At 40.3% G+C, this 26,777-nt stretch overlaps 1 protein-coding gene across 1 annotated transcript in view; it reads left to right on the top strand.

Annotated features, from left to right (window-relative positions):
• Positions 1 to 26,777, top strand: part of LOC136856754 (putative fatty acyl-CoA reductase CG8306) — a 168,817-nt gene that overhangs the window by 46,125 nt on the left and 95,915 nt on the right. Inside the window, exon 2 of the mRNA XM_067134845.2 lies at positions 4,969 to 5,175. Within this exon, the coding sequence (XP_066990946.2) occupies positions 4,972 to 5,175 (204 nt within the window). The 5' untranslated portion in view covers positions 4,969 to 4,971. The remainder of the gene's footprint in view (positions 1 to 4,968; positions 5,176 to 26,777) is intronic.

Below are 26,777 nucleotides of genomic sequence, written 5' to 3'. Positions count from 1 at the left end.
TCCTTAACGTTTATAGGAAGGGGAGTTCAATGAATTACCGATTTCTTTGAAATAACTCAACAGGAGGACTGTCCTAAATGCAGATCAGTATTGATTGATTACAATTCACTACGTATCAGAACCATGAAGTTTGTATCCTGTGATAACGTAGCCAACCAGGCAAAACAGAAAGCCTATTTATATTTATGTCTTAAAGTCAAAAATAGCCAAATTAGGCAGACATCGAATTTCTCAGTGTATCGCTCACAATTTGACACCCAACTTTCTTAAAAGCAAATCTAAAAATCATAGATCTTCTTTTTAATTAGGTATTAAAACCCAAACTAGAACAAATAAGATTTGGCTGAGATAGATCAAATTTTTGTACAAGAAAAAGTCCTTTCTTAACCATAGATTATGAGACTCGCCTCGAAACAAGTTTACTTTAGAATGCTCACTGGAACCTATTTCAAGCCCAAGTTGACAATAGATAATCTATTGAATTATCAAAGAAACAACAAACCCTACAGAAAAAGCTGCATATGTTGATTAACGCTAAACTCAACAACTATGCTAAAGAAACCAACAAAAACACTACGCCTAACATGACCAGCCAATTTCACCCTCCGACATAAATTTGTCCAAAGTACCATTGAATGAAGATGAAAGTTACAAAGGCCCTAAACACAATTAATTGGCCTCATTTCAACACCCTGAACACAGCCATCACTACAACAGTAGAAGCAGAATTAGCCATTAGCAAATCGCCAGCGGATAAGACGAAGAGAGATTTGAAGTAAGAAGAAAATTAAACTCCATTCTCAACCCAAAGAAACAATATTAACTCCCGTAATTCACCCCTTACTCATGACAATAGCTACAAACATTCGATTCTCATACAAAAGCAAATACGTGCTCTAAAAAAAGAAAATCAACGATAATAATCTTGCAATTACGAAAGCAGATAAAGGTAACACTACCGTCATAATGGACAGGAACGAATATGTAAGCAAAACAAATCAATTTTTTAAAGATAGCTCATTCTCTACAAGAAAGAAAGACCCTACCCCGAGAATCCAACATAAACACACCCTCAAGAAAATTTCATATCTTTTGACAGAACGAGAAAAAACTAAATGAATTAATATGAACCCAGGTTTACCCACCGCCAAAGCCCGTCCCAAAATACACAAAACCGGCGTCCCCATTCGCCCGATCATTAACTATAGACGGAGTCCGTTACCCAAAGTATCGCTATTCAAAGATTTTTAAGAAGGAACTACCATTTCTTGTCGAACAAATCCGTCAAAAACACTAAAGAACTGATCGAGGAATTAAAAATTGTCAGCATTCATTCCAATCATTCTCTCCACTCATTTGATATCATAAACATGTATCCTAGCATAGGTCTACAAATCTCCAAAGTATACCCCATCATTCAAAACAATTTAAGCACATACACCGGCCTAAGTATATTAGAAATATAGGATTTCATGTCTATGCTTAAATTAGTTAAAACCGTTATAAGCAACAATTATTTCACTTTAATGTTATTTATCAGCAAGAAAGATTGGCTGTGGGATCGCCGGCCTCGGGTATCTTAGCCAAGATTTAGCCAAGATTTTTTAGAACACACCAAAACTGTTAATAATAATAATAATAATAATAATAATAATAATAATAATAATAATAATAATAATAATAATAATATAATAATAATATAATAATATAATAATAATAATAATATAATAATAATATAATAATAATAATAATAATAATATCTTTTTCTGGACAAGATTTGTAGATGACACCATAGTAGTTATGGATGAAAGCATCACAAACGCAGCTACCACCCTCATTAATATAAATAACATTGACCCTCACATAAAATTCACAGTTGAATCCAAAATTGAATGGAAAATAAATTTTTTAGACCTAACTATTATCAGGCACCCAACCTACTTAAGATACAAGATTTTCAGAAAACCCACCCAAACAGTCACAAATCTGTCAAGATTCTTCACACCCCCAAATTCACAAACTAGCAGCGTTCAACAGCATGGTATACCGAGCCTCCAGTGTCCCAATGTCTAAAAGAGACCTCAAAAATGAGTTGAACATTATTCGTAATATAGCTACTGGTAATCCAGTGGATACAACAGTTTCTTTATTGAAAAAAATAATCAATAAATATAAATATTTCCCCCTCTACCACTTTGAAAAAAGATAAACAAAACAACTGTGCCCTTTCTATCTTTACCTTCAACGAACAAATCTACAAAGTCACCAACATCTTTAAAAAGCATGATGTAAAAATGGTGTTCCAAACCAACAATAGGAACACACAAGTCTTACATAATGCCACATCTATGAACAAGTTCAATAGTTATTCAAAATCAGGAGTATACAGGATTATTTGCAACAGTTTTAATTCTTCTTTCGTTGGACAGACCAGGAGGAATTTTTGATATCAGGTACTCAGAACACGTCAATGCCCTGAAGTACAAGAAATTGTGTGCTGTAGGACAGCATATGCATGACTATAATCGCAAATTCAGACATAAAACAAGATATGGAAATTCTCAATCAACAAAGGACCCCTACTTAACATTACCGAAAGCTGCTTCTTCATACATATAGATCAATATTTTTATCCGTATCATAATCTTAATGAAATTTCAGAAAAGCCAGATATCCTTTTTGACCTAATTCCCATTTTTAGAAACGTCAAACCAACAAGTCATAATTTAGTTTTTCATAATATTCACAGCACCTTTCCTCGGCAGCCATCGTTTTTCCCACATCCTTCAGCCCCGCGTTAATTCCACCCACCCTCCTTCCCCTCCACCGCCCCTCTCCTTCACGACCTCTCGCCTTACTCCACCCCTTTCTACTTGCCTGCCCCTTCCTTTTCCTTTGAATCTCACAACCGTTAGCATGAGGCACGCACAACAATAAGCCACACACCACATGCCGCAATGATAGGCAAGTCTCATATAACCTATGCCATCTAGCAAACAGGATCTCTCCTTCAATTCATTAATTTAATTTTATCTAATTTTATTCAGGTTAACTTCATGGACACCACAATGAATTGCAAATTTTATACCAGACACAATTTATATGTTTTAACCACATCTTCATGTGCCGTCCTGACAGTGCCCAACATTTCAGCATGATTTTAACAGGCACTACGAGAGCATTTCATTTTATTACGTGCATTGATGTTGAAATACCATTTAGCAGTTCTGCGTCAGCTGGTGGTTATTTACAGCAGCGTCCAGTGACTTGCATACGGCTAACACCACTGAAGTAGATTTGGTGATTGACTACAGGATCAACATTTATCAGTTCCCATTTTACAAATGAAATTGTAATGATTAGCAGTGATGGAACTAACAGTTCTATGAATATTAGTACATGAAAGTCTCGATGATGAGCATAGTCAAGATGCTAAGAATTTAGAGCCTAATTTATTTTCAAATTTATTTATTTCATCCCAGTTTTTAATGTCAATTGTATACTTGTTCATTTGTTTTATGTCAATTGTGTGTATGTAAATTTGTTTAGTTATTAGATGTTTTACATTAAGGCTGAAGATGGCCAGCCCAGGCCGAAACTAGTCCCTAAGTAATGTAATTTACAATATTGCATATTATAGTATTGAAAGGTGGACCATTACAACATTAATTTAATAATAATTATTGTGGAATACCGCATACTCAACACAACTACTCCTCATTTAGACTCCGTTGGGACACTGGCGATACTGGCTGTTGCCCCAATCCAGCTACCAAACTCCAACACACATTCCCTTTTTTTTTTTTTTGCTAGGGGCTTTACGTCGCACCGACACAGATAGGTCTTATGGCGACGATGGGATAGGAAAGGCCTAGGAGTTGGAAGGAAGCGGCCGTGGCCTTAATTAAGGTACAGCCCCAGCATTTGCCTGGTGTGAAAATGGGAAACCACGGAAAACCATCTTCAGGGCTGCCGATAGTGGGATTCGAACCTACTATCTCCCGGATGCAAGCTGTTCGCAGCTAGCCTCCATTTTATAGCTTGGGTGATGTGTACCAGAATATTTGCAATGTGACCCCTGTGGGTGGTAGATGCAGACGAATATACTCATGGTATCCCTTGCCTGTTGTAAGAGGTGACTAAAAGGGTCAACCAAGTGATGATTGATCTGGAACCTTGTGATAATCTGTAATTTGTACCATTATGTGAGGAACTCAATGGGTTGACGTTATCAGCGATTAATACTACTATATGAGGAACTCATTGCATCTTTGATTAGGATCATTTGGGGAGGAGCACCTGGATTTTGGAACCCTTCAGACTGCAAGCATCATCTCAGCAAAGAAGGCATTGCAAATTGGATCCACCGATTGTTTTGGATTCATGGTCATTTTTCATAATCATTTGTTTTAGATTCTAGTCAGTGGATACATTTTGGAGTTTTAATTATGTCATTTTGTTGCACCTCATACCATTAGGGGCTGATGACCTAGCTGTTAGGTCCCTTTACACAACAGTCATCATCATCATTTGCAATGTGGGTAGAGATAGACCATTCTCGTTTCACCTTCCAAAAAGCACACGGGGAAAGCATACGAAGAGAACATTACACGGAAAGACCAGCTATGCCCTCAGGCTGGAAGCTCCCAGTTGACTCACTAGTATTCCAGGAAGTACCAAAGGAGGCTACGACAAGGCTGACAATAATATAGTACACAGTGAAATATGATTAAAACCTAAGAGTTAATTGCTAGTGTTTTATTGTGTTTCTATGTGCATAGCGTATGTTCCAGTCGTCATAAGATCTGTCTTTGTCACTGTGATTTAAAACAAACGGCAAAAATTATCTTGGAAAATCTCGTGCTCATGTTTGAGCAGGCCTGAGCACAAATTAAGCATAAGATAGTTTCATATAGAGTATAGTGGTACTTGTATTTGAATGAAATGTCATTTTCTTTTTTTTTGCAGAACATGGGGGATGGAGATAAAGCAAGTTCTGTAGCTGACTTCTATAAGAATGCCAATGTGTTCTTAACGGGTGGCACAGGATTTGTTGGAATGGCTTTGATTGAAAAGTTGCTCCGTTGCACTGAAGTTTCTCACATCTACATGTTGATCCGTGCTAAGAAGGATAAGAGTCCCACTCAGCGCCTGCAAGATTTGGCCAAGGATCCTGTATGTATTTTAAGTTTTTCCAAGTGTAGGGCATGTTTCAGGGGTTCAGAAAGAAAACTTATGTCTGTATCATTGGATCAAGTATCTGCTGGTTACATATAAATATGAGGTGGGGCACTGTGTAAGGAGGTGTCGGTTATTTCATAATCAGCCACAGTAAAAGTACAGTAAGCTGATTTAACTTTCTAGGTAGGAAATCAGACTGTTTCTGTGGGGCTCCCTTTTTCTCTATTTGTGATAGCAGAGGACATTAAAACAGTTTCATATTTTACCTAATTAGTTGTGTGGTGTAGCTGGTTACTCACATCTTATGCCTAGGATATTGGAATCAAATCCCCCTTGAATTCATTAGTAATTATTCCTACAATGCATAGTGATTCATGCATGAATCGTACGATTTTCTAGCTTGCTGCTTTACCTGTTCCTATAATTATACGGTACAGTTTCAACTGTACAGCCAATCCAACACATATCAGCAATACCAAAGGTACTCCTTCCAACCAGTCGACATCTACGCATACCAACCATAGTTTATTTTATGTGGGCCCTCCCGATCACGTTACCACAGGCTCAGGGGTACATCTGGCTCAACCTCAAGTATACTTGCAGCTTCCAATACGTACCCATGGCCAGTTGGCAGTAATGATTGATCTTTGAATGTTTAAAAGCTTAGAGAAAAATCTTGAAATATCGTATATATATTCCATTGTGGCAAACGTTACAGTATTAGCCCCACTTAAGAATTGTTTTCAAGTCTGACATTGAACACAATTTGAAACTTAAAGCTTGAAATTTTTGTCACCAAACAGAAACAAAAACAAAAAATAATTCATGCAGTATATTTTTAAACAACGGTACGTTAGGTTAGGAAGTGCCATAGCCTAGGGTCTGGGTGGGGTAGATGCAGAAAGAACAAAAATACTTTATCAAAATGTATTTCATTGTCTCTCATTTTTAGTAAATATTTCAATAAAATGCCTTTGCTGGCGAGATGTAATTTACAGTGCACTATGTCTTCTGGTATGGGCTATATAAAATTCGTTACTTTCATTGACCTGTCTCAGTCTCAGTCTCATCCTTGGCTTCAACAATATGAAAGTGACTGAGGTATGAGTGATGCTAGTAATACCATTGCTTATGCAGCCAGTCCCTGTTATGAGTGGTGTGAAAATATCGCTCATAGGTTTGGTTGGTGCATACACTTCAGTGGGCTTGGCAGACTGATATGTAAAAGCAACGGCTGGCTCGGTGAGGAAAGCAATGGGAAACTACCTCACTCCTCATTTCCCTAGTACGCCTCTTCAGTGACTGCCTAGGTGATTTATGACAGCTGTTGGCAGAGCTGCAGAGGATCAAACCGGCCTTCGGGCTGAATACCAGACATTTCAATAAAGGAGGTAAATAAATAAATAAATAAATAAGGTGAAGTCAAATACAGGGTATAATTAAAGATAGGAATAAAAAAAGTATGGTACTACAGATCTTGACAAATTTTAGAAGAACTGTCCTCAGCATTAGTATGAGATAGGTGGTGTAAAACATATCTAAAGGGTTCAAAGGGCAGTCATTGAAATTCTTACTAGAAACGGGAGAGTGCACATACTGGTAGCATGGGCATGCAAGCCCCATATACTAAACAAGTTTGGTACCTTCATGTGCAACTGAGGAAATGATTATAATTCACTGTTACATACAGAAGAAATCAGTAAAACAAGGAATCGCAATAAAAGCTTAATTGTCTGGCCAGTTACCCACTACAATAATGAGAAGACTGTATAACCAGCGTTTCGTCGCAGTGTCAGGCAGCGGTAAATAAGCCGATCCCCTAAGGTGATGAACAGCTTCAAGTGGATGAGTTTCCTTAGGTGGAGTGATGGTCCCAATCTTGTAGGAAATGACACTGGAACCCATAGAGTAGCGTCTGATCCCAGGTTAGGGGTGGCTGCAAATAAGTGTCTGTAATTCGTGTTAGGAGGAGTCTGATCACCTGCTGGCAGTGGATCTAAAATTCATTTGGGACTGGCGATCCCATTGTAATAGTGTAAAATGAAAATGGAACTTCTAAATCAGTCTCAGGAATTTAGGGTGTTCTCCAGAAACTACATGCAGTTCTTAAGTTGCGGGAACTGTGAGAAGTGGATGACCAGTAGAGAACGCTATGAAGGTGGCAGTAATAGACCTCGTCACTGAAGTCGGGAGAGGTGTTTGGTTTTATGGAGAAGGAGAATATAGTTGTATGGAACTGAGTAAGGTTAAGTAGAGAGGAAAAGGAAAGAAGTTGAAGAGATACTCTCTACTAGAGTGGAGTACATAGTGGCAAAGAATGGAGTGGGGTCAGTAATCAGCAAAATCTTACACAAGTATGTAGATTTTTTGGACTACGGAAGTGATAGACTGGGTTGGCCGTTTGGTTAGGGTCGCATATCTGTGAGCTTTCATCTGGTAGCTGGTGGGTTCGAATCCCACAGTGGGCGACTCTAAAGATGGTTTTCCGTGGTCTCCCATCTTCACACCAGGGAAATGCTGGAGCTGTACATTAAGGCCATGGCCAGTACTTTCCCAATCCTAGTACTTTCCCTTCCTTGCATAGCCGAAAACCACTGTGTTATGGTTTGCATCATCAGTCCATAAACTGGTTTAATGCAGCTGTCCATGCCACCCTTTGTGCTAACATTCTTATTTCTACCTATTACATCCTATATCTGCTCTAATCTGCTTGTCATATTCTTACTGCTTACACTTCCCTCAAAAACCAACTGGACAAGTCCTGGGTGTCTTTAAGATGTGTCCTATCATTCTCTCTCTCCTCGTTAAATTTAGCCAAATAGATTTCCTCTCACCAGTTCAATTCAATATCTCTTCACTTGTGATTTGATCTACCCATCTCATCTTCATCATTCTCTTGAAACACCACATTTCAAACGCTTCTATCGTCTTCCTTATTATTGTCCATGTTTCACTTTCGTACAGTGCCATGCTCCAGATGAGTTCCGAAACATAACAATGTTCGGAGTGAACATAATTTTTTTTTTTTCTTAAGAAAGGCCTTTCTTGCTTGTTCTACTCTGCATTTTATGTCCCTCTTCTGCCATCATTTGTTATTTTACTACCCAAGTAACAATATTCATCTACTTTAAGACTTTATTTCCCAATCTAATATTTCCTGCATTACCTGACTTTGTATGACTGCATTCCATTAATTTTGTTTTTTAGTAATCTTTTTTCATCTTGTACTCCCTCACCAGGACTCTGTCCATACCATTCAGCAGTTTCTCCAGATCTTTTGCAGACTCAGCTAGAATAACAATATCATTGGCAGAACTCAGGGTTTTGATTTCTTCTCCTTGGATTGTAATTCCCTTTCCAAATTCCTCATTGATTTCCTTTACTGCCTGTCCTATATAAACATTGAAAAAAAGGGGCGACAAACTGTAGCCTTGCCTCACTCTTTTATGGATTGCTGCTTCTTTTTCAAAGCCCTCAGTTCTTACCACTGCGGAGTGATTTTTATACAAATGGTAGATAATTCTTCTTTCCCGGTATCTGATCCCAATCTCCTTCAGAATCTTAAATAGCTTGGTCTGACATTATCAAATGCCTTTTCTAGATCTATGAATGCATGTACGTGGGCTTTTTCTTAATTCAGTTCTTTAAAATCAGAGGATTGTTTCATGTGTTCGTACATACCTTTTGAAGCCAAATTGGTCTTCTCTCAACTCAGTTTAAAGTTATTTTTCCATTCTTCTGCAAATAATACATGTTAAAATTTTGCAGGTGTGAGATACTAAACCAATAACGGACCAACTGTATTGGTAATGATGCAGTAGTTTTCACACTGGTGAGCACTGGCTTTCCTGGAATACGGATCACAGCATTTTGCCGAAAATCGCATGACACTTCTTCTGTATCTTAAATCCTGCGCACTAAATGGAATAATCTCTCCATGCTGATTTCTCCTAAGGCAGACAATAATTCTGAGGGTACGTCATTAATTCCCGATGCCTTGATCCTATTTAGGTCTCTGAAAACTCGGTCGAATTCTGACCTCAAAATTGGGTCTCCCATTTCATCAGAATCGGTAGCCTCCTCTTGTTCCAGAGCTATATCATCTACTTTTTTTTTACTTTGTTGGATATGTTTCTGCCATCTTTCTGCCTTGTCTTCTTTCCCTAGAAGTGGTTTTCCATCTGAGCTCTTAATATTCATAAACCTAGTTTCCCTTTCTCCAAAGGTTTCCTTGATTTTCTTGTATGCAGCATCTATCTCTCGTAGCACCATACAACCTTCAATATCCTTGCACTTCCCTTTCAGCCATTCTTCCTTGGCTGCCCTTCACATTCTGTCCACTAATAATAATAATAATAATAATAATAATAATAATAATAATAATAATAATAATAATAATAATAATAATCATATGGCCTCAGCTTCTGTGTGCAGACATTTCAATTTGACGCCATCTGGCCGTCTGTTTGTCAATTTCGACTCAATCTACATGGCCTCCGACATGCTATTATTTCTAAGAAGAAGAATAAGAAGATATAGCAGGGAGGAGTGGGAAGTAATACAAGGTGTATCTGCCGGTTTCCGAGTCAGACTCGCTACCACGGCATGAGTTTGTGTTAGGTAAGGTGGCGTTGATGTATGGTATTGAAGGGTCAGGGAAAAACCACATAGGCAGAAAGAAGAAATAGCCTACATGTAAAACCTGACATCTTTTGATAGCACATGCAAGGATGTGGGCTGGAAAAGTCCAGAGGTAGTGTTAGTTAGGAACAGGTAACATGCACAAGTCATAAACCCATTCCTCACCATTTCGTCTGTCAGGGGATCAGTCCGTCTGGGCACTGCTGTGACTAGCGCGGGCCTTGCCGGCTGCGGAACCATGCGTCGAGTGCTACTGGGGCCCGCTGCACGGCACCACCTCCTTGGGATCCTTCGTACCCAGTCTCCGATCCCGGAAAATGAGGTCAAGCCCGCTGAGGCGGGGGCCTACTGGAAGGGGATGGGTCATGGCGCCGGGCCTCCTTCTTCTGTGTTCGTGCCATGGCCCGGTAGACTGGGCAACTGCGATGGGAGGCCGGGTGGCCCCCCGAGCAGTTTGTGCACACCGGCGCCTCCTTAAGTGTTGTGCAGGCCGTGTAATGGTGATCACCACTGCGGTTGCACCTTACTTGGAGCCCACAGCTGACCTGACAGTGGCCCCACCTCAGACAGCGGAAACACTGCAAGAGCTGCTGAGGGGGACATTTCACTCTCACCTGACTGCCACTACCCGCTGAGGTCCTCTCCTGATTGGCTGCTCGGTAGACTGCTGTCCTGGGAGCAGTCCTGGGTTGCAGCTGGGCGGCTCTCTCCTGATGGGCCGGCGTCACCTTCTGCTTCCTGGTCCGGCGTCGTAGTTTTCTTCCCGGGGGTTGCTTCTCGGCAGGGGTAGAGGCCTCATCTTGGTGGCCCTCCTCCCGGCCTGGTGACCCCGGGGTTAGCTGGTGGCTCCTCTGCGTCACCATCTTCTTCCTTCTCCTGGCTGGCGGCGGCGACGTCGGTCGGTGTTAGCACTCGACTGCGTTCTTGTCCTGTGGGGCGCACGTAGGTCTGGAGCTCAACAGACATGCAGGCAGGCTGGGCCTGGGCAGCAGCCTCAGAACGCCAGGGGGCGTCCTTCTCCACTGCTGTGCCGCTCTCCACCGTCACGGGCGCTTTCCTGGTTTGCGCCCGGTAACAGGCCCTTCCTGGTAGGCCTGCGTCTGCGTCCACTTCATCCTGGTAGGTGGTCGACGATCCTGGTTGGCGGCCTTATTGGTCTGCGTGTACTTCGTTAAGTACAGCTTTCCAAGTGCGGTCGCGGCGCTCCGCCGCCGCCGTCCTCGGTCCCCGGCTCCATCTGCCTGGCTGCCTCCTAGTAGCCTGAGACGTCCAGGTGCTCCCTGAGTCCTGGTAGCCCGGCAACCTGGAACTGCTGGGACGCGCTCTCCTCATAGACCTTGAAGCTAGCTGCGTCCTTGGGGCGAATGATGATCGCCCAGGCAGGGACCGTATGGCCAAAGGTCTGCAGGAGTGGCTCCCCGATGGACTCCGCGGTTGCATTGAGGTGGTCGTATACGCAGAGCGTCCCCTGGTGGTTGTCCTTCCCCCACCGGTTGAACACCACCAGCCCCGGGCATTCATAGTGGGGGGGCTTCCATCGTATAGAGCGTGTCTTGTAGCTTCTCGAAGGCTCCTTCCTCAGACAAAAGCTCTTTCGAAGTCGTACTAATAAGTACCGCAGCCTGGTTAGCAATTGAGAAGTACTGAGCGCCTGGCAAGGAGAGAGAATGCGGAGCGAGAGGCATGTACGTCCTTCCGCTACGACAGTCAGCTTGTCCTTAGGTCGTCAATTTCTACGTTCTGTTTTACTCTAGGCCAGGCCTTTCCAACTCGACCACTTCATGCTTGGGCACACCAGCGCTGCACTCAGCAGCACTGTTCCCCTTCTTCCCCGCCTGCTCCGTGCAGTGATTGGTGCATGTGCCCGTAAGAGACAGTACATTCATTCTCAGTGGAATCTATTCGATAGAACAGATAGCGGAGCAGTTGGTTTCACCTTCGTTAAAAATTTTGTTTATCTTTCATGGGTGGATTCATATTTTGTTCTCAATACCGAAGGGAAAGCTCCATGTTTAATGTATCATGTCATTTTAAGCGTAAAGTCTTCAACCGTTCGACTACACTACCACAATAATCATGTTTCAACCTATGAACCGAACGAATTGCTAAGTTATAAAATCGGAATTGCCCAAGTTCTTCAGAGATAAGTAATAACTTACTCATTAGGAATTTTTTTACGTGCAAGTTAGGGGATTTGTTCTCGTTTTTTGGGTTTGTATTAAGAACTGTTTAAAATTAGACTTACTGTCGGATTTTTTATTATGGACACTCGAGTTTAGGCTCTAATTACAATCGAACCAATAGGCCTATGGAAATTCGAGTTATAACAATATTTTCCTTGTTTAATTCTACATTAGCGTATATAAGACGCATTGTTTTCGACGTTCATTACATATTTTTTATTTGTGGTTGTAGTAAATATTGCCCGGATTTTTGGCTTCTTCTCTGCGAAGCGCTCACTTAGGAATATATACAAGGAAAACGACTTGTCTGATTCTAATGAAATTTGTATATGTTATAACCACATGCATTTATAGTGTAATACTCAAGTTACAATGTTTTTCAACCACCCTGAAAAAAGTTCTTATCATTTTTCTAAAGCAACTCTTTCTCAGCCCAGGATAAACGTACAGCAGCAAACTTGGGCTTATTTTGAAGCACGCAGTCATGGTTATCAGAAACTACAACAACTGTATCCTTACAGAGTGGTACCGAATTTATGAAGAGTAATATTGAAGGGAGGTTTTGTGTACGCCGGACCGCGCGATTAACAGCAGGCCGGGTGGTGAAATTGGGCGCAGTGTTGCCGCGTTCAGTAGTAATCACGCGCGCAACGAACACAGTACACTCGCCCCGGGCAGTTGTGAAACGGAATGCCCGTGACCTTGGTCCGGAAGCTATTTTCAGTTTTCCTATGTTCTGCATGTTGACCAGGTCACTTCAAGATGCCTCCGAGACCGCCGTTATCAGAGGGTGAACTTGCAATGATTTTTGTTTGTTTGTTATTTGCTTTACGTCACACCGACATAGATAGGTCTTATGGCGACGATGGGAGAGAAAAAGCCGAGGAATGGGAAGGAAGCGGCCGTGGCCTTAATTAAGGTACAGCCCCAGCATTTTCCTGGCGTGAAAATGGGAAACCACGGAAAACCATCTTCAGGGCTGCCCTCAGTGAGGTTCGAACCCCCTATCTCCTGGATGCGAGCTCGCAGCTGCGCGTTCGTAACCGCATGGCCAACTCGCCCGGTTTGCAATGATTTCGAGTGATATTTTTTCTTTCAATGTGAGGGGGGAAAAGTAGGGGACAAGAGGTTCCCTGTGTACCAGAAGGTGGCAGATTGTCTTGGATTATCGCTGTCGTCAGTGAAGAGAGTAGGAGCCGCTTCAAAGGAGAATGATGGAAATACGTCATCCAGGTCATAATTTTACGCATCGGAAGTGAAGAACGATTTCTTGACGGTGCAGAACTTTGTTTTAATGGCAAGAAAAGTAGTGGTGATTACCAGAATGAGATGAACTCGACTCATTATGAATAATGGTTCAAGAAAGTCCTGAGTTTATTGCCTCGAAGTTCGGCCGTCGTTATAGATCAAGCTCCATATCATACGAGGATCGATCCTTCATCTAAAAACCCGAACATGTCATGGCTGAAACGTGAAATTATACATTGGATAACGTCAAGGAATATTTCACTACCACATGGAGTTGACGATTATAACAAATTAACTAAATCAGAGCTGATTGTCCTTGCCAGGCCTTAGTTTCAAACGCCGGTAAAGAAGCTGGAACAACTGACTAAACGACTTCGACCAGATGTACAGACTATTTGGTTACCAGTGGCCCATTGCGAGTTTAATCCAATCGAGCTCATTTGTGTTTACGTAAAAGGGAAAATAAGCAAAAACAAATATCGCCAACACATTAGAAAATGGTAGAGGTATGGAAGCAATTTACGCTTTATGCCGAGAAGCCTTACGTACCGTGACCCCTGAACTCTGGAAACAATGTATTAAACACGTGAAGAAAATTGAAGACCACTACTGGGAAAAAGATGGACTGTGTGCAAATGTCCCGTATTTCGAGCCAGTCATAATCAACAGGAATGAGAGCAGCACCGATTCTTCGGAGCAAAGTGATTTTTCAGACGAAGAAAATTGATAAAATTGATAGAATTAAATACCGTAAATATCTGTAAATAAAAATAACTCTTGTAAAAATTGTACAGTGTGATATTTCTAAATTAGGAAGTTAACCATTTTTAAACCTGCCGTTGAAGGTCCAAAGTCCTTATGAGAAAAGGTGATGGGAAGTGGAATTTATAAGAGGAAATAAAATTAAAGGTTGAAGGTAAACGAAGAGCTGTGTTCGTTGCACGCGTGATTACTACTGAACGCGGCAACACTGCGCCCAATTTCACCACCCGGCCTGCTGTTAATCGCACGGTCCGGCGTACACAAAACCTCCTTTCAATATTACTCTTCATAAATTCGATACCACACTGTACGGTTACAGTTGTTGTAGTTTCTGATAACCATGACTGAGTGCTTCAAAACAAGCCCAAGTTTGCTGCTGTACGTTTATCCTGGGCTGAGAAAGAGTTGCGTTAGAAAAATAAGAACTTTTTTCAGGGTGGTTGAAAAAAATTGTAACTTGAGTATTACACTACAAATACATGTGGTTATAACATATACAAATTTCATTAGAATCAGACAAGTCGTTTTCCTTGTATATATTCCTAACTGAGCGCTTCGTAGAGAAGCCAAAAACCCGGGCAATATTTATTACAACCACAAATAAAAAATATTTAATGAACGTCGAAAATAATGCGCCTTATACACGCTAATGTAGAATTAAACAAGGAAAATATTGGTATAACTCGAATTTCAATAGGCCTATTGGTTCGTTTGTAATTAAAGCCTAAACTCGAGTGTCCATAATAAAAAATCCGACAGTAGATGTGCTGCTAAGGATACACAAAGATAATTATTTTATCTCCCTGCCCCACAGATACTTGAACCCAACACTTTAGAAGGTGCAGTTCAAGCAAGTTATGGGCTACTGTTGCTCTGAAAATTGTAAAATGTGGGCAACCCTTTACTGATGGTGATTTGTAAAAGAATGTTTAATAGAGTGTTCGGAAGTATTGTGTCCACGTGCTGTGGCCCACTTTGAGGCGATAAGCTTGTCAAGAAAACAATCTCTCGTCATGTACAGGAACTTGGTGCCGACTAGAAAGAGCAATTGCGGAACAAATGCGGCACATTCCAGAAGTACTCGATTGCTCTCGATGAGACTACTGACAAAAGTGACACGGCACAGCTATCTCTTTTCGTGAGGGGAGTCGAAAAAGATTATGCTATAACTGAAGAACTACTGGACATCATTCCCCTCAAGGATACTACCACCGGCGCAGATATACTGTATTTGCAGCTGTTGAAGACTCGATGAACGATATGGGCTTATCACTCGGAAATCTACCTCGTATCGCTATTGACGGGAGCACCAGCAAAGTCGTCGGATGGGCAAGGTTTTATAGGCCGCATCAAAACGAAGGTGTGAGATGGGTTACCTCCAGTATCATCGGTACATTGTGTTTTACATCAAGAACAATTATGCGCAAAGAACTTTCGCAACTTTAAATCTGTTATGGATACTGTATCAAAATGTGTACATTTTTGCAGAAAGCAATGTTTGAACCATCGGCAGTTCAGAGAATTTTTAATATATTTCGAGGTGGAATATAGCGACATTCCGTTTTATTGTATTGTGCACTGGTTAAGTTGCGCGAAAGTGCTAGCAACCTTCTTTGCAATAATTGAAATTGCTCTGTTCATGGAGATGAGTTTCTCCACTACCAGCTTTGCGGAATAAACAATGGGTAGCTGACCTCGCTTTCTTTGCGGACATAACGTCTTATTTGATTGATTTAAATATTTCATTGCAAGGGAGAAACAAATTGATTAGCACCATGTGTGATAGAATTAAGGCTTTCAAAATGCAGAGTTTGTTATTGAAGCGTCAGCTTGAAGCCGGACATTTTGACTATTTTCCTTCATTAAAATCATATCATTTGTCTACTTATGAAAATCTTGGAGACTATCAGATGTCGTTACAGACTTTGCACTCTGAATTCAGTGCCCATTCAAAGAAATGAATGATTTGGCACCTCAACTTGAAATATTTATAACCCCATTTTCAGCAAGTCTTGAAAAATCACCATATTTCCAAACAGAGCTGATAAAACTACAGTGCGACGCAATCCTAAAGGACAGGTACTACCACTACAGCGGTGATTTAATTTACTTTTACAAAGGTGTTCATCCACAAGAATTTCCCAGACTTCAAGTACTTGCCTTAAAATTTACGTCAATGTTCGGTACAACGTATGCATGCAAACAGATGTTTTCAATTCTGAATTTAAATAAATGGAGAACTCGGACTTCTCTGTCTGATGCTAACTTAGAGGCTTTACTTAGAATTTCTAATCGATTGTACCATATATTGGTAAATTAGTTGCCGCAAAACGATATTACCAATCGACTTAAACGCAAACGCAATCTATGTACAGAATAAATTGTGTGTTTGTCTTCACAGAACTGTCATAAATATTGTTTTCATAAGCTGTGCGCTAACTTGATGACCTGTGGTTCTGTCTCTTCCATTTCCCCTCTTCTCCCCACCACCTCAAAGGTGCTAGAACACAGCGCTGGGGCTGCTGCCGGTGCCGTGGGAGCACCTCAGTTGGAATCGCTTGCTCTAGGCCTACTAGATGGCAGACAGAGTAAACCGGAACTCTCTTGGGTGTCTGTGGATGAAATTTTAACCTTTTAAATGCTGAGTTAGCAGTTGACCGTTTGGTATCTCAGTGCTGAGTTTTTTCATTCGTATGTAAAAAAGTTTATAGAAGCCTCAATTTTTAACTTATCATTGGGGTTATTAGCTTAAAATGTGTATAAATGTTCCTTCTTTATAAATAATTGCAAATGAAAAATCCTACAGTTATGTTCAAAGTTATTTTGAGTTTTCGTGGACTGTCTATAGACGGGCATAGCAGTGCTGGACCAGGCGAGTCAGCTAGTCTATAGGCAGGCATAGCACTCGTCGGGTTAATGAATTTTGTCGGGTAAACACCAAATGTGTCGCCAAGAGATCTTTTACATGCTGACATCGTACGACATGGAGTGTTGAATGGACGTTTTTCCGCCCTTCAAAAATCGGACTACCTCTGCTGGGTTTGAACCCGCTATCGTGGGATACCTCTGCCACTGATCCACAGAGGCCGCTTCTGTCCACTACATTCTTTAATCGTCTGTATTCTTTTGTGCTCTCCTAATATTTTGGATTCTTGTAACCTCGTCATTTGTCAGTCAGGCCTAGTATCTACTGAGTTATCCATTGATCCTTAGTTGATCTTTCCTTTCTTCTTAACCATTCTTCACGGCGTTCCATTCTTCCTCTATTGTGTTTTAGCCATTTTATTTAGTCCTTGTGCAACATGTTCCTTGAAACAATCCCTTACACTCTTTTCTTTCAACTTGTCTGGACCACATCTCCTTTCATTCCTTCCTTTCTTCAATTTCTTCAACTTCAGATGGCATTTCATGACCAACAAGTTGTGGTCAGTCCATGCCCGCTCCTAGGAGAGTCTTGCAGTCCAACACCTGATTTTTGAAGCTCTGTCTTATTATAATGAATTCTGTTTGATATCTTCCAGTGTCTCCAGGTCTCATCGGTGTATACAGTCATCGTTAGTGGTTTTCGAACCAAATATTGGCAAGGACTAAATTATGATTGATGCAGAATTCAGCCAGCTGACTTCCTCTTTCATTCTTTTGTCCAATCCGAATTCTCGTACATTACCTTCTCTTCCTTGGCCTACCATTGCATTCCAGTCTCCCATGAGAATTAGATTCTAGTCACCTTTTATATAATTATTATATTAAATCTTCTATCTCCTCATACATTCTTTCGATATCATCATAATCATAATCATCCGCTGAACTAGTACTATACTATCGTGGTGGGCATTGGCTTGGTATCTATCTTGGCAACAATAATCCTTTCACTATGTTGGTCATAGTAGCTTACCTGCTGCCCTATTTTATTATTCATTATTAAACCAACTACTGCATTTCCCCTGTTGGATTTTGTGATAATTCTATAGTCACCTGACCAAAAATCCTGCTCTTCCAGCCAACGTGCTTCTCTTATACCAACTACATGTAATTTTAGTACAACCATCTCCCTTTTCAGATTCTCTAACCTACCGCAACGATTCAAACTTCTAACATTTCACGCTCTGACCCGCTGAATTTCGGTATCAATCTTCCTGATAATTGCCCCCTCTCGTGTAGTCCCCATCCAGAGATCTGAATTGGGGCCAATTTATCTGGAATATTTTACCCGGGAGGAAGCCATCGTCAGTACATCTTTCTTGGGAGTTAAGTTTTGGCTGTAGTTTCCCGTTACTTTGAGCCATGTAGCAGTATTATTACAAGGCCATATCAGTCAATCATCTAGGCTGGCAGTCTTGGGCTTCCTCGGCTTCTCTTACCCTCTGATTGTCTGTCCCTCCATCCATCCATCCATCTCACATGACCCCCCCACTGAAGCCAGTTTATGTATACAGCTTCATCAGAGTTCTTTCCCAATGTAGCCTTTATCTCCTCATTCATATTACCCTTCTGCCATTGTTTCCATATATTTTTACCAGCGATCATTCTCGCTACTTTCATGTCTATTACTACTAGCTTATGATTAAAATATCCTGCGTCCTCCCAGCTTTCACTCCCTTAAAGCAAAGTTGGTCTGAAAACAGACTGGTGTAAAGATAGTTTCATCCGGGGGCTGACTTCCTTCTTACAGAATACTATTGATTGCAGCTGCCAAACTCGCTGAATTAGCTTTGCCGCACCTTGATTCAGTCTCACTTACTATATTACCTTCGTGGCAGAATACATGTCCTAAATATGTGAAATGATCTCCATGTTCCAGTTTTGAGTTCCCAACCTTACACTTAATAATCTTATGTTTCTTCCCTCCTAACATCACTTGAAGTCTTGAAAATGCTCATTTTGAATCATATTCACTGCACCTGCTTTGTTTTCAAGTTCCAAGATATTAGATTGCGAGCTTTCTGCACAGACTGCCATTAAGACCAAATCGTCATCATAGGCCAGACTGCTTACTACATTTCCGCTTAACTGAATCCCTCCCTGTCACTTAATACCTTTCAGTAGGCGATCCATGTAGACTATGAACAACAAATTAGAACGATTACAGCCTTGTGTAACCCCTATAAGTACTTTCAACCAAGAACTCATTCTACTGTCAATTTTTGCCACAGCCCAATTATCAACATAATTGCCTCTGATTACTTTTAATCAAATGCCCTTAATCCCATACTCCTCTAGTACAGTACTGTCATACGCTTTCTGTAGGTCAACAAAACTTAAACGTAACTGTCTATTCCTCTCGTAGCATTTTTTAATTACCTGACACATACTGAAAATCTGATCTTTACAGCTCCTCTTTGATCTGAAACGACACTGGGTTTTCATCCAACTTATTCTCAACCACTATTCACACCCTCCCTTCCAAAATGCTAGCGAACACCTTGCCTGGCATACCGATCGGTGATATATCTGTATACAGTAGAGTCTCGCTTAATCAACCTTCGCTTATTCGACATTCCGTGTTATCCGACACTGGTAGACTCACCTTGAACTTTTGGTTGAGACGAATTCTGGGTCATCCTGTATGGAGGGTGCGATCGTGGGACTCGTGCAACGAGTCTTCAGTCATTGTTGTGTTGATTGATTGATTGGTTGGGTGTGGTTGTAATAGTTTTCATATTTATCCTCTGTGAGTATGGAGAGTAAACGGAAGAAAGTGATTGTTTCTATGGAAGGCAAGTTGAGTGCATTAAAGAGACTGGACAAAGGAGAAACTCTTCAGAAAGTGGCTTCAGATTATGGTGTTGGACGTGTTACAGTGGGAGACAGGAAAAAAAATAAGAGGGAAGAAATTGAAAAGTGGTGCTCTACCAGAGCAACAAGTGAATTAGGATAACAATGAAAAACTGTGAGTAGGAAAAGTGAAGCACCATTCCTTTGGTTTACTCAAAACCAGGAAAAGGGCCTGCCAATATCTGGCCCCATTCTGCAAGAAAAGGCGGTGTATTTCCAGAAGAATTTTAATGAAGGGGACCCTAATTTTACTGCCAGTGCTGGGTAGCTTGATCGGTGGAAAGACGGTAGGCATTAGGCAGCTTAATATCTGTGGAGAAAAAATGTCAGCTAAATCCGATGAGGTTGTGAAATGTTAAAAGGAATTTTAAGAAATAATTCTTGCTGAAGGATTAACCGTTGATCAGATTTTGAATTGTGATGAGACTGGGCTAAATTTCAAGATCCTGCCATCAAAATCTCTCGCAGCCCAAGCCGAGACGTCTGCACCTGGTTTCAAGCAAAGAAAGGAAAGAGTTACAGTAAAGCAAAGAAGCCTAGAGCATTTAAAAACATTTCTGTTAATGCTCTTTCAGTACATTGCACAAATCAGAAGGCTGCCTGGATGTCTCCTGACATCTTTAGAGACTTTTTTTTTACACAGATGTAGAAAAATTTCGAGCTCCAAACAATCTTCCTAGAAAAGCTCTTTTTCTACTAGAAAACGCTCCATCACATGCGAATGAAAAGCAACTTAGAAGTGATGACATCAAAGTCATGTTCCTCCCTCCCAATGTGACGTCATTATACCAGCCAATGGACCAAGGTGTGTTGGAAACATTGAAGATGAAATATCTGCGGGAACTCCTTTCATCCCTGATAGAGAAAACGGACAATGGCAACATGATAGAAAAGTTAAAACGAATCAACATGAAAGATGTGACATACTGGATAGCGCAGTCTTGGGAAGAAGATGAAACTACGACATTTACAAAGTCTTGGACTATATTGTCGAGTGGGGTTGAACATCGAGAGGAGGTGGTACAGGAAGACATGAAAAACATTGTTCCCTTACTGAATTGCATTCCTGGCTGTGAGGATGCTACGACTCAAGATGTAAGTGGTGTGCACAAGATCAGCTGTTTGAACTAACTGACCCTGATATTATTGACTTTGTAAATGCTAACTTAACTGAGGATGATGGAGGAGAAGAACGAGGCATTGCAGAACGAAAGGAGAAAACGATGACTCACAGTGTAGGATTAAGTGCATTGGAAATAGCATTAAACTACGTTGAGCAACAGCCGGAAGCAAGCCCAATGTAGGTGTTGATTTTTCGTCGATCGCGGGATCTCGCAGCAAGAAAACGTGAATCAGCAGGCAAGCAGACATTGTTAACAAGTTTTTATTTCGTAAGACATTTGGAATGTTTTCCTTCAGTATTGCATATACTGTACAATTCCTGTTTTAGTTAATTTTCAAAGTTATTGCAACCTTACCAATTAGTAAACAAAACATCCAAATGAAAAGCACAAACATATTATTAGTCCTGGGTTATCCAGAGGTTCTTCTGAACACTTGATGGTTGTGATAATACACCTGTGCTCAGTATATTCAAAGATTATTTATATGGAGAGGTAACTTCCCTGAATTTTGGCCCTTGTTATGCTGCGTTGAGCTGGTTCTGGTGGATGTAATCTCTTTTCCATGTCTTTTCAGTTGTTCTCTATCGTCCGGACTGTAATTGTTGGCTGTCCTGTGGTTGTTGGCCCCAGTAATTGTTGCGTGGTAATCTCTTGCGGACACACCTTGAGATCTCCCCACCATCTGTTATTATGCATGCGAAGTCTCCAGTTATTTCCATTGTTGCTTCTTATTCTGGATCGATTATCCATGTGATTGCTGCGTTGCGGTTGGTTGTGTTTATTGTAAAATTTTCTGCCTCTTCGTCACCTGTTTTCCTAATCTTCATGTTCTGGGCTACCTGTTTTCTGTACATGGTTTGTCAGTATGTGCTCTGCTGCCTCCATCTAGTAACATGTTTTTGCTTTGTTACCTCCCTGTACCCCCTGGTCATTTATCTTTCCTGTTCTTGGTCTTAAGGATCTTTCCGGATTCTGTACTGTCCTGTGGAATTATGTAATGTGTGGAAGAATGCTAGTATTTCATGTAAAAGAATGTGTAAACTATAATGGTCTTCGACCTATCAAATTGTTGAGTCTATTGAATTTTACTTAACTTGCTGGGACTAAAACCGCTGTAATTTGCCACTGGATTCCATGAGCCACCTTAAATATTCAAAATTACATTTCTGATCTCTTGTGATTAGTCTCGATACTAGTATATTGAAGTCTTGGAATATTTCAGTTGAGTTATTTTCCCTTTTCTTAATATGTAAGTCTTATTCAAAGGTTGGATGGGTAATACTATAACTCATGAATTGGTAATTCAAAAATTTGTGTATGTTTGCTTACTAGCCAACAAAAGAATGTAAAATAACCTTGTTATTTTGGTAATTCTTCAAATGCCGATACAAACTATGTGGTCTGGTATAATGACGTTAACGGTGTTACTTATATGTTTAACTTGGGTGCAAAATTTGAACTGTTATCTCTGGTAAATTTGGATATGTGGAACTTGCGTAACTCCTCGAAACATAATGAAATATTACTAAGGTGACCTGGAAACCTAGTTGGAAAAATTTCGTTGTCCCTAACATTAGTGGTTGAATCATTTCCGCTTATTATGGTCTGCTATGTACACTTGGACCCTCTCTTTCTGCTCCCGTGTGTGGTGTTCAAGTTATTCGCGCGCGCGCGCGCGCGCGCGCGCGAGCACCCATGCGTCTGCCGATTGGAGATCTAATGTGGGTGATATCTATGGTTCCCTACTGCACTCGGTACTGGTGTGATCAATGTGCTGAATAATGTACTGTCAACTTGTGTGGTGCGTGATGAGACGCTGGCCCCGTTGCATCCCATTCTGTTCACACTCAACATGTAATCTGCTAGTATTGTGTGAAGGTCAACATTCCTGCAACCAAGTAAGACCATTCCTTGTTATTTGAACTTGAAAAAATTTGGTGTCTCTCTTCCTGTATCCAACGTATGAAGATTTGTTTGGACATTGAAATTATACCTATAGCATGCTATCCATTGTTTTGGACTTGCGCCTCCCCTGTGTTCTGGCTTCGGGAGGGGAGGACTGTGACGTGAAAATGGGAACTAATATTTACTGGACATAACTGAATTATAACATCAAAGCATCTAAGAGTATTTATTTATTCATCTGTCATGTCGACTTGTGTATCGAGCCGTTATCAATATTATCGGCCATTGTTGGAACTGTTACCTAACTGTGGAGGTTACCAGACAAATTTAATTCAAGTTACTTATCCATTATTGTCACGCATTTGACTGGACTATGTGATGCGCTGAATTATCATTTGTGACTTCTGCGCACCTTCGCGGTGCACGCGTTGAATCATGGGACTGGCTACTTCCCCAGCTCAGTGTGAGCTCGAGAGTCTGGTCGCCGCTACACTCCAAGATGGCTGTGTTGTGTGAAGCTCCCAAGTGGACGGCTTGGCAAGAAGGGAAAGCGATTGCAATGGAGCCTGACTCCGGTGGTTAAATGATGTTAGGGCTAGGCCCTGTTATTCTTTTGAAAGTTATCCAGTGTGCTCCTACCTTAATATTTTCTTAATGTAACATGTAAACTTGGTGCTGTGAGTTAACCGTTATCGGTATGAAAAGTTTTAAGTGTCTTGTAAGTTGGATATCTTACCTCCAAGTAAGTACTGAAAATTATAATTTATTGAAGAGATTCCGTTCGTTCAGACACTAGAGTGAGTAATTTCATCGTGGACGTGACCAACATCATAAACGCAACTTTTGGTATAGTGTAACCTTGTAAGCAAAATTTGATATATATTTGAGCTGAATCCGTTGGAAAAAGAAAATTAATGTAATGTAGGGAGATCGGGATCGCTAGTTATGCGTCTATGAGGTGGTATTTTGTGTAAGTGATTTTATCTTATGGTTTTGTCGGTGTGCATTATTGCCAACTGTTCTTGATGTTCATAAGGATGATGAATATTATTATTATTATTATTATTACTTTTATTCTTTTAGTAATTAATTTCGGTGCGTGTTTTCTCCCTTAATTTTTCCCTGGTTGGTGGTATTTGCTGTCTGATTTTAGTCCTATTGCCTTCGTGGTTGATTATTTGTACGTGATTATTATTGCACTGTTCCGGGCGTTAATTAATGACACCTCATATTCGCATCGTAGCGCAATCCAGGGCCCCCTCTGTTCTAAAGTATGTAAGCCGCAGGGGAATCGATTAACTAAAGCTAATGTAAACTGGTACTATCACCTCTTGGATAAATAATAATAATAATTATTATTATTATTTTTAATAACTTAAAATCTTAAAATTGAAATTTGCTGGTCGAAATTAAGTTTAATAATGGGGGTCTTCTTTCGTTGGCTTATAACATTTCTCCCATTGTTTGTGTTCCTTGCTTTTGTCTTTATTACGTCATGTCATCCCTTCTTATCTAATCTGATGATACATTTTTTTTTTTTTTTTTTGGGTGGCTTTTATGATTATAATGGGATCTTGGCTTCGTGTCGGTAACTGGTAGCTCCTGTTGTGTGCTTCAGTGTTCTATTATTATTATTATTATTATTATTATTATGTGCGCACCGTTAATTGTAATTTCCTTTAATATACTTCTTTTTGTTGGGGTTGCTGAGCGCTATTATTTTATTGTGTTTTCATCTAGCTCGTTTTTGGTGTAATGTTAATTCACGGTTGGAGCCACTATTCTTTTTTCGTTTTTCGTGTGTCCTTGTGTGAGTCTTGTAATTTAGCATTTTAGTAGTGTAGCAAATTTCAATTTTAAAGAGTTTTTATATCGCGGGCTCGCATATCGGTTGCAACCAAATTTTAAAATAAATTTTAATCTTTCTGTATGTAAGGTAATGAGTTAGTAATGAATTTTCAAACCTTAATTTTGGTGGAAGCCTATGTTAATGCGAGCTTCATTTCATCTTAATTTCTACTTTATTTTAAAATACTGTTTCTCTCATTTAGTTTAATTGCATTTTAAATTTTTGGAAAAAGATATATATAAATATATATTTATTGTTCTTATTTTATACCATTTTCAAATTAAATTTACATAGTAAATTTTCTTCATTTTAAATTTATCTCGTGTGTCATTTAGTAGCTAGCAATATTTACCTGGCAACCTGTCAGTTATGTAAGACCCTGGCCTTTTAATTCTCGCCTTTGCCCTCCACGCTTCATATTTTATGCTACTGCCCTTACGGTAAGTATTGTGCTTGTTTTCTTCTTGTGATTAGGCCAATCACCACAGACACCCTACCAGCCAGTCGGAATACACGGGATATAATAAAATATAAACGATGAAGAAGTGATAGGTTACACGATGACAAAGCGCATAAGCTGATGGAGAAGAACCTTCAGTCAATCGGTTGGGTCCCATACCCCGAACGACGGACAAGGAATTTTAGCGACAGTTCCGGATTTACCCCAAATGATCCCATACTCATTGGAATAGAACCCAGAACAGTCAGATGAAAACCAGGCAACAACATAGAGTTGCAAAAACATGCAGGGTGGAGCCAGAAATAACTGAATTACAAGAGGTTACCTTACTAAACCAGATGAAGAACTAAGGAAGGCACGAACAAAGGAATACCTTATGTAAATAAGATAAATCGGAAGACATTACACAGTGACAACCACCAGATGCAAGGAAAACTTCTTGTACACATTTCTTTAAAATAATAATACTGAATCACATACAACATCAGATCCACGGATACAAATCAAGAGACATAAGCTCTCATACCACTAGACATCAAATGAAGACATGATCAGGACAGTGTACATTAACGAAATGACAACATTTACCAAATACACTCCCATAACCCATAGAAAATAAACAGGAAGGAAGATTTAATGCAGAAGGTTAATTTCAGAACAGATTCCACAATTATTAGGTAACAAACAGCACCAGTAACCACACAACAATAGCGCGATCCATAATCAAACTCCGAACATGAAGACACAGAAAAAAAACGAAGGGTCGTTTCAGGGATACCAACTGTACTCCACGCCAGAACTCAGAAAATAACCCACACAACCGCCATGAAGTACCAGTAACAACACGTGGGTAAAGCGACAAGAGATAAGGGCAACCAAGAATCAACACATGCAGCAACCCACCAGGACTAGCAATGAAAAATCAGGAAGAATGAAAATTCACTCAAGCACATGGCCAAAACTGATATCATTAACCAGCACCAGAAGATCACACACATGCGTGACACTAGTCACACATAATGAGCAGCAGAGAATGAAACCCAGAGAAGAGTTTAGTACACAGACACCTGACAGAAAATATGCAAGGGGAAGAAGCTAATACACAATGACTACAATTAACCAGGTCAAATAAACCACAGATTCACAAGGAAATTAAGACCACACCTCATTACAACAAGACCACATGAGGGAAGTACATGCACACAGCAGAAAAGGTGAATAAAAGGTGATGAGTAGTACCAAAAGGACTAAGACATAAATAACATCAGGTACTGAAATTAATCACTCCACAACAGAACTGACAGAGCTACCTGACATGGACACATCAAATTAAAAAGATAATACCATCTCAGATGATCCATACAGACGTAGCCTATCACCGTTCAATCAGGACACTCATTTCAAAGCACATGACAATAAGAACACTGCCCAAGGTTACACTAATAGCATTAAACACAACAAATCCAAGTGAGATTCCCATCGATACACCATAATCACATGACATAATCATCCACGAGTTCAATACAGACCTACAACAACACCATATCAAGAACGGGAACATGCACAAGACCACATAAGGTAAAATAGGAAGAAATCCCACAGCACATGTCCCAGATATGAACCAATATACACAATCAAGAATTATCAAC

Source organism: Anabrus simplex, chromosome 1, assembly GCF_040414725.1.
Source record: "Anabrus simplex isolate iqAnaSimp1 chromosome 1, ASM4041472v1, whole genome shotgun sequence".
In the NCBI taxonomy this organism is placed as follows: domain Eukaryota; kingdom Metazoa; phylum Arthropoda; class Insecta; order Orthoptera; family Tettigoniidae; genus Anabrus; species Anabrus simplex.
The sequence above is the reverse complement of the archived record's forward strand: the minus strand, read 5'-3'. Positions and strand labels throughout refer to the sequence as shown.